We start from the raw sequence: 12,932 nt of genomic DNA, 5'->3' as shown, positions 1-12,932 counted from the left end.
GTTGAACCTGATCCAGTTTACTTGTGAGTTGTATGTACTCCTGTATACCAGCAATCTTTACATTGTATTAATGATACCGATCTTGGAGCTAATACTGCTTCTTTTTTCTTTTCTTCCATTGCTTCATGCATCTTTCAGAGCTAAACAGACCTATCCCTTAAAGACTTCATCATCTCAGAGATGGTATTGCCAAGTTTTGATTTATCCTGGGATATTTGTTTAGCCTTTTCAATCTAAACATTCATTTTTTTCTCACTGTAGCATGGAACTGAGATTTAACTTCATTAATTAAACAGAAATTGAACAGTTTTGTTAGTTTTTAATTATATTAGTATAGTGCAAGTGTCTCTTAAATAGTTTTCTGTTGTACCTCTGATGTTTGGCTTCTTGATTATGAGGTCATGGATTGCTGGTATACCTTTAATTACAAGTTCATTTGTGTCCATGTTGTGGACATCCAAGTGGACTGATTGTACTGAAACTCCAGCATTGTTGATCCTGCCCATGCAATTAATGAATTGTAGTGGATGAATGTTTCACATTCTTAGACTTTGTCATGGCCTCCCATATCTCTGGGTACATTTATTTAGGATTTGTAGGGGAGGTGAATACCTCTTGGTATTATCACTTGACTCTTCATCCAGAGACCCAGGTGATAGTCTGGACATGTCAGTTCAAATACTGCCCTGTCAAATAGTGGAATTTGAATTATATAAAAGAAATCTGGAATTAAAAGTCTATTGATGATTATGAATCCATTATGGATTGTTGAAAAAACCCATCTGGTTCAGTAATGTTCTTTTAGGGAAGAAATCTGCCCTCCACACCTGATCTGATCTAAATGTGATTCCAGTCTCACAGCAATTAGGCTGACTGTTGACTTCAAGGTGCAGGAGTCGACATTTCGGGCATGAGCCCTTCTTCAGGCTCATGCCCGAAACGTCGATTCTCTTGCTCCTTGGATGCTGCCTGACCTGCTACGCTTTTCCAGCAACACATTTTCAGCTCTGATCTCCAGCATTTGCATTCCTCACTTTCTCCTGACTGTTAACTTCCTTGAGTGATTTGAGATGAGTAACTGCTGTCCGAGCTAGTCATGCCTACACCCAATGAATTAAAAAAAAAGTATATTGTCCCTGGGTCAATCCTAGCCAATCGTGAACCAGTTTTTTGAGGATAAATATTTTGAAAGTTTGCAAACATTGATGTTTCCCATGAGATTGAAGTGTGGAACCTGAATTTATCACTCTTTGTCTCATTGTTAGATTCTGGTTTGGGAATTGCTTCATGTCCATGCCACTGGTAGGATACCAGATGGTCCTTATTGTAGTTTGAAGATGCTATGGTGTGTGGTCTGTTTAAGTTAGTGCATGGCTCTTTGTAGCTGCATCAGCATTTCTTCTTGTGCACTGCCTCTGCCAAAGGTCTTTTCTCCCACCTACACTGCAAGATTTCCTTGTAAGAAAGAGGCCGAACCTCTTGTTTGTCTTGCTGTGTCCAGGTGCTTCAGTGCTTGTGTTAACCATCACATATGTACTCAAGGCCTGCAAGGATTGCTTAGTATTTACGCCCATCCTTCAGTAGCTTTCTGTAGGTTAATCTAGCAATTTTTAATGGAAATTTCTATGTCGGTGAATGCAGTCATTAACTCAACGGCACTGTTTTCTAGCATTCCATCTGACCAATCAAATAATTGACATGAATACAGAAGGTTAAGCTGACCCTGAATGGGTCATCTAATGTGGTCCATATACTTTAGGTTTATTTTAGCTCTTCAGCTGTTATTCCTAGCAGTCTGTATATACCTACATTCCTAGTTGCTAAGCAAGTCTTAATTGCTTGTTTTCTGCATCAGGCATATCTGAATCTACAAAGTAAAGCTCTGAATACTGTTCAGCCATTTTAAATTCTGTTAGGAGGCTTGCTGTGTCCCAATTTAAACTTGGGCATTTTGTGGACATTCTAGCAAAACACCTTTGACCTTTTCATGCTTGCTATATATCTGGTAAATACCCCAGTCACTTATCGGTCTCCTATGAGCTAAACTAGCCATGAATAGGGATCTGTCTGCTTACAACCAAGCTACGTTTTCAAAACTATTTGATGCTGTACTCAATAAAAACACTGAGGGTTATCTCCTGTTTGGTTTAAGACTGACAACCCTGTGTTCCATCTTTAGATTAACTTGTTTTCTGATTGTTCAAGCATGAGAAGCCTCTTGAGTACCATGTTATCTGTCACTGGTCACCATCTCATAAGCAATGTTCTAACAATCGTTCACTCGTTACGGATGGGTCTGTTTATTTAAAACAGTCAAGCACATTACAAGTTACAAAGCATAATTACAGCAAACTAATGGATTTCTGTTTGAGAGCAGACCCACAGCAGAGTAACTGTGAGGCAGAGCCATTGTATTCAGAGTACTTGGAATCTTTTAAAGATGAACTGTCTTAAAGACAAGATATACATGCAATAAGACAAAGAATTGTTTCCCTCCTCAGTAATGCTAATCATTCAATCTCTCTCTCTCTCTCTCTCTCTCTCTCTCTCTCTCTCTCTCTCTCTCTCTCCATCCCTCTTCCTCTATCACTCACAGTGCTCAGCAATGTCAGTGATTTGTTGGGTTTGGATTCTTTCCAACTGGCGGAGTTGCTGACCCAGCGATCGATTATTCTGCGAGGAGAGGAGATCAGCACCCCCCTCACCATAGAGCAGGTAAGGTCATCGTCCCTCCCCTCACCCCTCAAACCCCCAATATCACTTCACCCCCTCAACATTATGTTTCACATTTGGAGCTGGGAAATGACGTGTTTAAACTGGATTGAGAGTGTCTGTGTGGGTTCTGCTGGGAGAAGGATGATGCTTGTTCATGGAAATGAAGCTGGGCAAGGGAAGCCGTTACCTGCTCTCTCGGCAGAGCAGGTAACGGCTGTCTGGTAGTGTTTAGTTTAAGTCGTGGTATAGTCCAGTTATGTTTTTTAAATGGTTAAAATTTAAAGTTTTTTTTTAAGCGCCTAGCGGACCCGGAAGCTGGTGTCGCGCTAGCTTACCTGGGAAGGTTTTCTTTCTTATAAAAGCACGCAGGGATGGTGCAGGAGGGGGGGATTCCAGCTTCTGGACAACTGGGATTCTTTCTGGGGAAGGTGGGACCTCTATAAACAGGATGGTCTACACCTGAACCTGAGGGGCACCAGCATCCTTGGGGGGAGGTTTGCTAGTACTCTTTGGGAGGGTTTAAACTAACTCTGCAGGGGCATGGGAACCCAGACTGTAGCTTTAGGGTACAGGACCTTGAGTGTAGGGAGGTTAGGAACAAGGCATCGATCTCGAAGGAGGGTGCCGGTAAACGGGAAGGTGGCTTGAAGTGTGTATAATTCAATGCCAGAAGTATACGAAATAAGGTAGGTGAACTTGCAGCGTGGGTTGGTACCTGGGATTTCGATGTTGTGGCTATTACGGAGACATGGCTAGATCAGGGACAGGATTGGCTATTGCAGGTTCCAGGGTTTAAATGTTTTAGTAGGGTCAGAGGTGGGGGTAAAAGAGGGGGAGGTGTGGTATTGCTTGTCAAGGATAGTATTACAGCGGTGGAAAGGAAGATGGGGGAAGACTTGCCATCTGAGGTAGTTTGGGTTGAGGTTAGGAATAGGAGAGGTGAGGTCACCCTATTAGGAGTATTCTACAGGCCTCCTAATAGTCCGAGAGACATAGAGGAAAGTATTGCAAGGATGATTCAGGAGAAGAGTGAAAGTAATCGGGTGGTTGTTATGGGGGACTTTAACTTCCCAGATATTGACTGGGAAAGCTACAGCTCAAGTTCGTTAGATGGGTCGGTGTTTGTCCAATGTGTGCAGGAGGGTTTCCTGACACAATATGTAGACAGGCCAACAAGAGGTGAGGCCATACTGGATTTGGTTCTGGGTAATGAACCAGGCCAGGTGTTAGACTTGGAGGTAGGTGAGCACTTTGGGGGCAGTGACCACAACTCGGTGACCTTTACTCTAGTGATGGAGAGGGATAAGTGTGCACTGCAGGGCAGGAGTTATAGCTGGGGGCAGGGAAATTATGATGTGGTGAGGCATGACTTAGGATGTGTGGATTGGAAAAATAGGCTTCAAGTGAAGAACACAAATGATATGCGGAGATTGTTCAAGGAACAGCTAATGGGTGTCCTAGATAAGTATGTACCAGTCAGGCAGGGAGTAGAGGGTCTTGTGAGGGAGCCGTGGTTTAACAAGGAATTGGAATCCCTTGTGAAAGGGAAGAGGGCGGCCTATGTAAAGATGAGGCGTGAAGGTTCAGTTGGGGTGATTGAGAGTTATAAGGTAGCCAGGAAGGATCTGAAAAGAGAGCTAAGAGCAGCGAGAAGGGGACATGAAAGGTCCTTAGTTGGTAGGATTAGGGAAAACCCTAAGGCTTTCTATAGGTATGTCAGGAATAAAAGGATGGCTAGGGTAGGTATCGGTCCAGTCAAGAATAGTAGTGGGAAGTTGTGCTTGGAGGCAGAGGAGATTGGAGAGACACTAAATCAATACTTTTCGTCAGTATTCACTCAGGAACAGGACGTTGTGGCTGATGTTAATATTGAGTCACAAGTGATTAGAATGGATGGCTTTGAGGTATGTAGGGAAGAGGTCTGGGGAATACTGGAAAGGATGAAAATAGATAAGTCCCCTGGGCCTGATGGTATTTATCCTAGGATCCTCTGGGAGGCTAGGAACGAGATAGCGGAGCCATTGACCTTGATTTTTATGTCATCGTTGCCTACAGGAATAGTGCCAGAGGACTGGAGGATAGCGAATGTGGTTCCCTTGTTCAAAAAGGGGAGTAGGGATAACCCTAATAACTATAGGCCAGGATTTATGAACATCTGGATAGGAATAATGTGATCAAGGATAGTCAGCATGGTTTTGTGAAGGGCAGGTCGTGCTTCACAAACCTTATTGAATTCTTTGAGAAGGTGACCAAGGAGGTGGACGAGGGTAAAGCGGTAGATGTGGTGTATATGGATTTCAGTAAGGTGTTTGATAAGGTACCCCATGGTAGGCTACTGCAAAAATTACGGAGGTATGGCATTGAGGGTGCATTAGAGGCTTGGATTAGGAATTGGCTGGCTGGAAGGAGACAGAGGGTAGTAGTTGATGGTCAAGGTTCATCTTGGAGTGCAGTTACTAGCGGTGTTCCACAAGGATCTGTTTTGGGACCATTGCTGTTTGTCATTTTTATAAATGACCTGGAGGAGGGGCTTGAAGGCTGGGTGAGCAAGTTTGCGGATGATACGAATGTCGGTGGAGTGGTGGACAGCGAAGAAGGATGTGGCAGGTTACAGCGGGATATAGATAAGTTGCAGAGATGGGCAGAAAGGTGGCAAATGGAGTTCAATGTAGCTAAGTGTGAAGTCATTCACTTTGGTAGGAGTAACAAGAAGATGGATTACTGGGCTGATGGTCGGATACTTGGTAGTGTGGATGAGCAGAGGGATCTTGGTGTCCATGTACACAGATCTCTGAAAGGTGCCACTCAGGTAAATAGTGCTGTGAAGAAGGCATATGGCGTACTGGGCTTTATTGGTAGAGGAATTGAGTTCCAGAGTCCTGAGGTCATGTTGCAGTTGTATAAGACTCTGGTGCGGCCGCATCTGGAGTATTGTGTACAGTTTTGGTCGCCATACTATAGGAAGGATGTGGAGGCACTGGAACGGGTGCAGAGGAGGTTTACCAGGATGTTGCCTGGCATGGTAGGAAGATTGTATGAGGAAAGGCTGAGGCACTTGGGGCTGTTCTCATTGGAGAAAAGAAGGTTAGGGGAGATTTGATAGAGGTGTACAAGATGATTAGGGGTTTAGATAGGGCTGACAGTGAGGACCTTTTTCCGCATATGGAGTCAGCTGTTAATAGGGGACACAGCTTTAAATTAAGGGGAGGTTGGTATAGGACAGATGTTAGGGGTAGATTCTTTACTCAGCAGGTTGTGAGTTCATGGAATGCCCTGCCAGTAGCAGTGGTGGACTCTCCCTCTTTATGGTCATTTAAGCGGGCATTGGATAAGCATATGGAGGTTATTGGGCTAGTGTAGGTTAGGTGGGCTTCGGTCGGTGCAACATCGAGGGCCGAAGGGCCTGTACTGTGCTGTATTTTCTATGTTCTATGTCAGGCTTTTACGCTGCAGCTACCACATAGGTCTTACCCACCCAGCAGCTTTCCCAAACTTACCCTTGCTGCAGGTCTATCGGCAGAATTTAGAGGTTGGTAATCCTCTTTAGCACCATTAAGCACCACACTTTGTGTGGCCATTGGGAGGGATTCGAACCTAGGCACAGAAATCAGAATGCTACCCACTTTACCACAGAATCCCTGCTACTTCAACTGAGGTACTGTAATAAAAGATGAATTAAGAAGTTTCCAAACATGGATCAGGTCAAGGTGTATTCACAGAACACAGAAAAGTACAGCACAGGAACAGGCCCTTCAGCCCACTATGTCTATGCCAACTATGATACCATTCCAACCTAAACCCTTTTGCCTATGCATGGTCTGTATCCCTCTATTCCCTGCCTTTTCATGGTGTTTGTCTGAATACCTCATAAGCGTTGCTATTTTATCTGCTTTAACCACTTCCCTGACAGCATGTTCCAGGCTCCTACTACCCTCTGTGTAAAAAAAATAACTTGCCTCACACATCTCCTTTAATCTTTTCCCCTCTCACCTTAAACCTATGAGCCCTAACATTTCACATATCCATTTTTGGGGGATGAAAAATGTCTCTGATTTTCATTCTTTCAGTGCCTCTCATAATTTTATACACTTCTATCAGGTCACCCGTCAACCTCTGATGCTCTAGCAAAAACAACTTCTCTTTATCACTATTACATATGAATCAAGGCAATATCCTGGTAAACCTCCATTGCACCCTCTCTAAAGTCTCCACCTCCTTCCTACAGTGTGATGACTGGAACTGCGTACAATGCTCCAAATGTGACCTAACTAAAGGTTTACAAAGCTGCAACATGACTTGCCATATTTTATACTCTGTGCCCTGACTGATGAAAGCAAGTATGCCACGGCACCTTCTTCACCACCTTATCCACTTGTGTGGCCACTTTCAATATACTTTTGTGTTTTGACCTACCAAAATGCATCACCTCACACTTGTCCAGATTAAACTCCATCTGACATTTCTCTGCCCAACTTTCCAACTGGTCTATATCCAGCTGTATCCTTTGCCAACCTTCCTCACTATCCAGAACTCTACCAATTTTGGTCTTGTCTGAAACTTACTAATCAGTCAGAGGTCTGAGCACTGATCCCTGAGGAACACCTGATTACAGACCTCCTGTCAGGAATACGCCCCTTCACAACGACCTTGTGTGTTCTATGACCAAGTCAGTTTTGTATCCAACTTAATTCACTGTAGTTTCCATACGACTTAATCTTCTGGACCAGCCCACCAATAGGAACCTTGTCAAATCTTTAGTAAAGCCCATGTAGACAACATTCACTGCCTACCCTCATAAATCATCCAACTTGAATTGAATTAAATTAGCTTTATTGTCACATGTAATCAAATGCATACAGTGAAAAGTTTATAAGTCACCACTTACAGCACCATCCAATGTACAAAGGTACCTCGGCACAGCTTCTTCAGGTACAGATTAGTTACAGTATAACAATGTCACCAATACACATTGCCAGCTCAGATCCTCCAACCCTGGCAACATCCTTGTTAAATCTTTTCTGAACCCTTTCAAGTTTCACAACATCTTTCTTATAGGAAGGAGACCAGAATTGCATGCAATATTCCAACAGTGGCCAAACCAATGTCCTGTATCGCCGCAACATGACCTCCCAACTCCAGTACTCAATACTCTGACCAATAAAGGAAAGCATACCAAATGCCGCCTTCACTATCCTATCTACCTGTGACTCCACTTTCAGGGAGCTATGAACCTGCACTCCAAGGTCTCTTTGTTCAGCAACACTCCCTAGGACCTTACCATTAAGTGTATAAGTCCTGCTAAGATTTGCTTTCCCAAAATGCAGCACCTCACATTTATCTGAATTAAACTCCATCTGCTACCTCTCAGCCCATTGGCTCATCTGGTCCAGATCCTGTTGTAATCTGAGATAACCCTCTTCACTGTCCACTACACCTGCAATTTTGGTGTCATCTGCAAACTTACTAACTGTACCTCTTGTGCTCACATCCAAACCATTTATGTAAATGACAAAAAGTAGAAGGCCCAGCACCGATCCTTGTGGCACTCCACTGGTCACAGGCCTCCAGTCTGAAAAACAACCCTCCACCACCACCCTCTGTCTTCTACCTTTGAGCCAGTTCTGTATCCAAATGGCTAGTTCTCCCTGTATTCCATGAGATCTAACCTTGCTAATCAGTCTCCCATTAGGAACCTTGTCGAAGGCCTTACTGAAGTCCATATAGATCACATCTACTGCTCTGTCCTCATTAATCTTCTTTGTTACTTCTTCAAAAAACTCAATCAAGTTTGTGAGACATGATTTCCCACGCACAAAGCCATGTTGACTATCCCGAATCAGTCCTTGCCTTTTCAAATACATGTACATCCTGTCCCTCAGGATTCCCTCCAACAACTTGCCCACCACCGAGGTCAGGCTCACCGGTCTATAGTTCCCTGGCTTGTCTTTACCGCCCTTCTTAAACAGTGACACCATGTTTGCAAACCTCCAGTTTTCCGGCACCTCACCTGTGAATATCGATGATACAAATATCTCAGTAAGAGACCCAGCAATCACTTCTCTAGTTTCCCACAGAGTTCTCAGGTACACCTGATCAGGTCCTGGAGATTTATCCACCTTTAACCGTTTCAAGACATCCAGCACTTCCTCCTCTGTAATCTGGACATTTTGCAAGATGTCACCATCTATTTCCCTACAGTCTATATCTTCCATATCCTTTTCCACAGTAAATACTGATGCAAAATATTCATTTAGTATCTCCCCCATTTTCTATGGCTCCACACAAAGGCCGCCTTGCTGATCTTTGAGGGGCCCTATCCCCTCCCTAGTTACCCTTTTGTCCTTAATATATTTGTAAAAACCCTTTGGATTCTCCTTAATTCTATTTGCCAAAGCTAACTCATGTCCCCGTTTTTCCCTCCTGATTTCCCTCTTAAGTATAATCCTACTTTCTTTATACTCTTCTAAGGATTCACTCGATCTATCCTATCTATACCTGACATATGATTCCTTCTTTTTCTTAACCAAACCCTCAATTTCTTTAGTCATCCAGCATTCCCTATATCTACCAGCCTTCCCTTTCACCCCGACAGGAATATACTTTCTCTGGATTCTCGTTATCTCATTTCTGAAGAGTTCCCATTTTCCAGCCGCCCCTTTACCTGCGAACATCTGCCTCCAATCAGCTTTTGAAAGTTCTTGCCTAATACCGTCAAAATTAGCCTTTCTCCAATTTAGAACTTTAACTTTTAGATCTGGTCTATCCTTTTCCATCACTATTTTAAAACGTATAGAATTATGGTCGCTGGCCCCAAAGTGCTCCCCTACTGACACCTCAGTCACCTGCCCTGCCTTATTTCCCAAGAGTAGGTCAAGTTTTGCATCTTCTCTAGGAGGTACATCCACATACTGAATCAGAAAATTGTCTTGTACACACTTAACAAGTTCCTCTCCATCTAAACCTTTAACACTATGGCAGTCCCAGTCTATGTTTGGAAAGTTAAAATCCCCTACCATAACTTCCCTATTATTCTTACAGTTAGCTGAGATCTCCTTGCAAGTTTGTTTCTCAATTTCCCTCTGACTATTCGGGGGTCTATAATACAATCCCAATAAGGTGATCATCCCTTTCTTATAGAGAAATGAAGAAAATAAGTGACATTACAGCGATACACAGTATGACCATAGATCAGGAAGACAAGAAACAAAGTCAAACATCACTGTCTCTGAACAAGGGCTGTCTGCAGCAGACCAGCCCAGCTCTGACAGCTGGCTGCCCCCGCATTGAACCACATCTTCATTGCTTCCTCAAAAAGACGCAGTTAAATTTGTGAGACAGGTCTTCCCTTACACAAAGCCATGCTGACTATCCCTAATAAATCCATTCTTTTCAAAATACAAATAAATCCTGTCCCTCAGAATCTTTTCCAAATCATTTCCCTATCCCTGGCATTTAATTTCATGGATTATCTCTGTTCCCCTTCAACAAAGGAACAACATTGGCTATTCTCCTTTCTTGTGGGACTTCACCTGTGGCAAAAGAGGATATAAAGATCTCTGCCAAGTCCTTTCTCCTTCCTGAGTATCCTGGCTTAGATCCCATGAGGCCCTGGGGATTAATCTACTTTAATGGTTTTCAAGACCCTCAACATGTCTTCCTCATTAATATCCACATGTCCCAGAGTATCAACATGCCACATTCTTTTAATTTCATTGCAATTAACACTTCAAACAAATGTGCTATCTAGATGAATAAATTGCAAGTGGAGATTTTTAAGATTAAGAGCAAATGAGACATAGTTTCATAGTATTGGAAGCAGGAGTAGGCCATTTGGCCCATTGAGCCTGCTCCACCATTCATTAAGCTCATGGCTGATCTGTCCATCATCTCAGCTCCATATATCTGCATTGTCCCATAACCCTTAATTCCTCTACCATCTAACTCGGTCTTGAATATATTTAATGGAGCTGCCTCTACTCCTTCCTTGGGCAGAGAATTCCATAAATTCATTACAGTCTGGGAAAAGCAGTTCCTCCTCATCTCTGTTCTAAGTCTACTCCCCCTAATCTTGAAGCCATGTCCCCTAGTCCTAGTGTCACCCGCCAGTGGAAACAACTTGCCTGCCTCTATCTTATCTGTCCCTTTCATAATTTTATATGTTTCTATAAGATCCCCTCTCATTCGTCGAAGTTCTTGTGAGTACAGTCCCAGGCAGCTCAACCTCTCCTCATAGGGTAACCCCCTCATGTCTGGAATCAATCCGGAGACCCTCCTCTGCACCACCTCCAAAGCCAGTATATCTTTCCTCAAGTAAGGAGGCCAGAACTGCGCTCAATACTCCAGGTGCAGCCTCCAACACCTTGTACATTTGCAGCAGAACCTCCCCGATCTGAAATTCAATCCCTCTACCAGTGAAAGTCAATATTTCCTTACCTTCCTGATTACCTGTTGCATCTGCAAATCAACTTTTAGTGTTTAAGTCCCGCTGCACAACAGCATGCTGCAATCTTTCACCATTTAAATAATACTCTGACCTACTACTTTTACTTCCAAAGAGGATGCCGTCACATTTACCAACATTCTACTCCATCTGCCAGACCCTTGCCCACTCACTAACCTGTCTAATGTCTTTGCAGACCCTCCACATCCTCTGCACAGTTTTCCTTTCCACTCAATTTAGTGCCATCAGTGAACTTGGATACACTCTGTCACCTCTTCCAAATCATTTATATAAGTCATGAACAGTTGCAGACCCAATACCAACCCCTGCAGCACCCCACTCACCACTGATCTCCAACCAGGGGAACACCCCATTAATCCCAACCCTCTGCTTTCTGTTGGTTAGCCAGTCCTCTATTCAGGTTAGTATATTCACCACAATTCCATGCGTCCTTATCTTATGGATGAGTTTTTAACGCAGCAACTCATTGTGTGCCTTCTGGAAATCCAAGTATACAACATCCACCTGTTCCCCTCCATCCACCGTGCTTGTTACATCCTCAAAGAACTCCAGTACCTTTGTCAAACATAACCTTCCTTTCCTGAATCCATGGTGTGTCTGCCTGATGGAACCCTTTCCATCCAGATGTCTCACCATTTCTTCTTTAATGATGGCCTCCAGCATTTCCACGACTACAGATTTTAAACTAATTGGCCTATAGTTACCTGCCTTTTGCCTACACCCTTCTTAAACAGCAGCGTGACATTCACTATTTCCAGTCTACTGGGAGCTGCCCGGAGACCAGTGAATTTTGGTAAATGACCACTAATGCATTAACTATAGCTGTTGCCATTTCGTTCAGCACTCTGGGATGCCCATACTGTTAGGTGCATTAGTCAGGGGGAAATGGGTCTGTGTGGGTTACTCTTTGGAGGGTTGGTGTGGACTAGTTGGGCCGAAGGACTTGTTTTCACACTATAGGAATCTAATCTTCATGGATGCCTGTTTGATTTGAGACTATGCCCTCTGGTCCTAGACTCTCCCATGAGAGAATTATATGTTCTTGGAGGCAGTCCCATGACAGCCAGTGAGAAGGCAGGATAGTAGGTTGGGAAGCTGCCTCAAGCCAGTAATGCATGGTCAAGGGAAACTGGTGGGTATAGTGTTGTCAGAACTCACTTGGAAAGTGCTGACTGGGGAGTCCAGAATCAGGTGTCACACAGTCTAAGGATAAGGAGTAGTCTTCACCCAGACGTTGATGAGGCTGTGGAATTCTCTGCCACAGAAAGTAACTGAGGCCAAAGTACTGAATATTTTTGAGAATGAGTTGGACCTTGGGGTGGGGGTGGGGGAGTGGAGAGTAGGGAGAGAGTGGGAGACTGTGGTGCCTCACGGCACCAGGGGCCCGGGTTCGATTCCAGCTTCAGGCAACTGTGTGGAGTTTGCACATTCTCCCTTGTCTGCGTGTTTCCTCTGGGTTTCCTCTGAGTGTTCCAGTTTCCTCCACAGTCCAAAGATGTGCAGGTTAGGTGAATTGGCCGTGCTAAACTGCCCATAGTGTTCAGGGATGTGTAGGATAGGTGCACAATTATAAAGGATGAAATTACGACACATCTGGATAGCAGTAACAGGATAGGTCAGAGGCAGCATGGATTTATGAAGGGGAAATCATGCTTGACTAATCTTCTGGAATTGTTTGAGGATGTAACTCTGAAGATGGACAAGAGAGATCCAGTAGATGTACTGTACCTGGACTTTCAGAAAGCTTTTGATAAAG

The 12,932-nt window shown here is 43.8% G+C and overlaps 1 protein-coding gene across 1 annotated transcript in view; it reads left to right on the top strand.

The window, feature by feature from the left end:
* LOC140482516 (unconventional myosin-X-like) overlaps window positions 1-12,932 on the top strand; it is a 256,377-nt gene that overhangs the window by 54,229 nt on the left and 189,216 nt on the right. Inside the window, exon 11 of the mRNA XM_072580068.1 lies at window positions 2,597-2,715. Coding sequence (XP_072436169.1) covers window positions 2,597-2,715 — 119 coding nt within the window. The remainder of the gene's footprint in view (window positions 1-2,596; window positions 2,716-12,932) is intronic.

Source organism: Chiloscyllium punctatum, chromosome 10 (assembly GCF_047496795.1).
Source record: "Chiloscyllium punctatum isolate Juve2018m chromosome 10, sChiPun1.3, whole genome shotgun sequence".
In the NCBI taxonomy this organism is placed as follows: Eukaryota; Metazoa; Chordata; class Chondrichthyes; order Orectolobiformes; family Hemiscylliidae; genus Chiloscyllium; species Chiloscyllium punctatum.
Note: the sequence above shows the minus strand (reverse complement) of the source record. Positions and strands in the feature narration are given on the sequence as shown.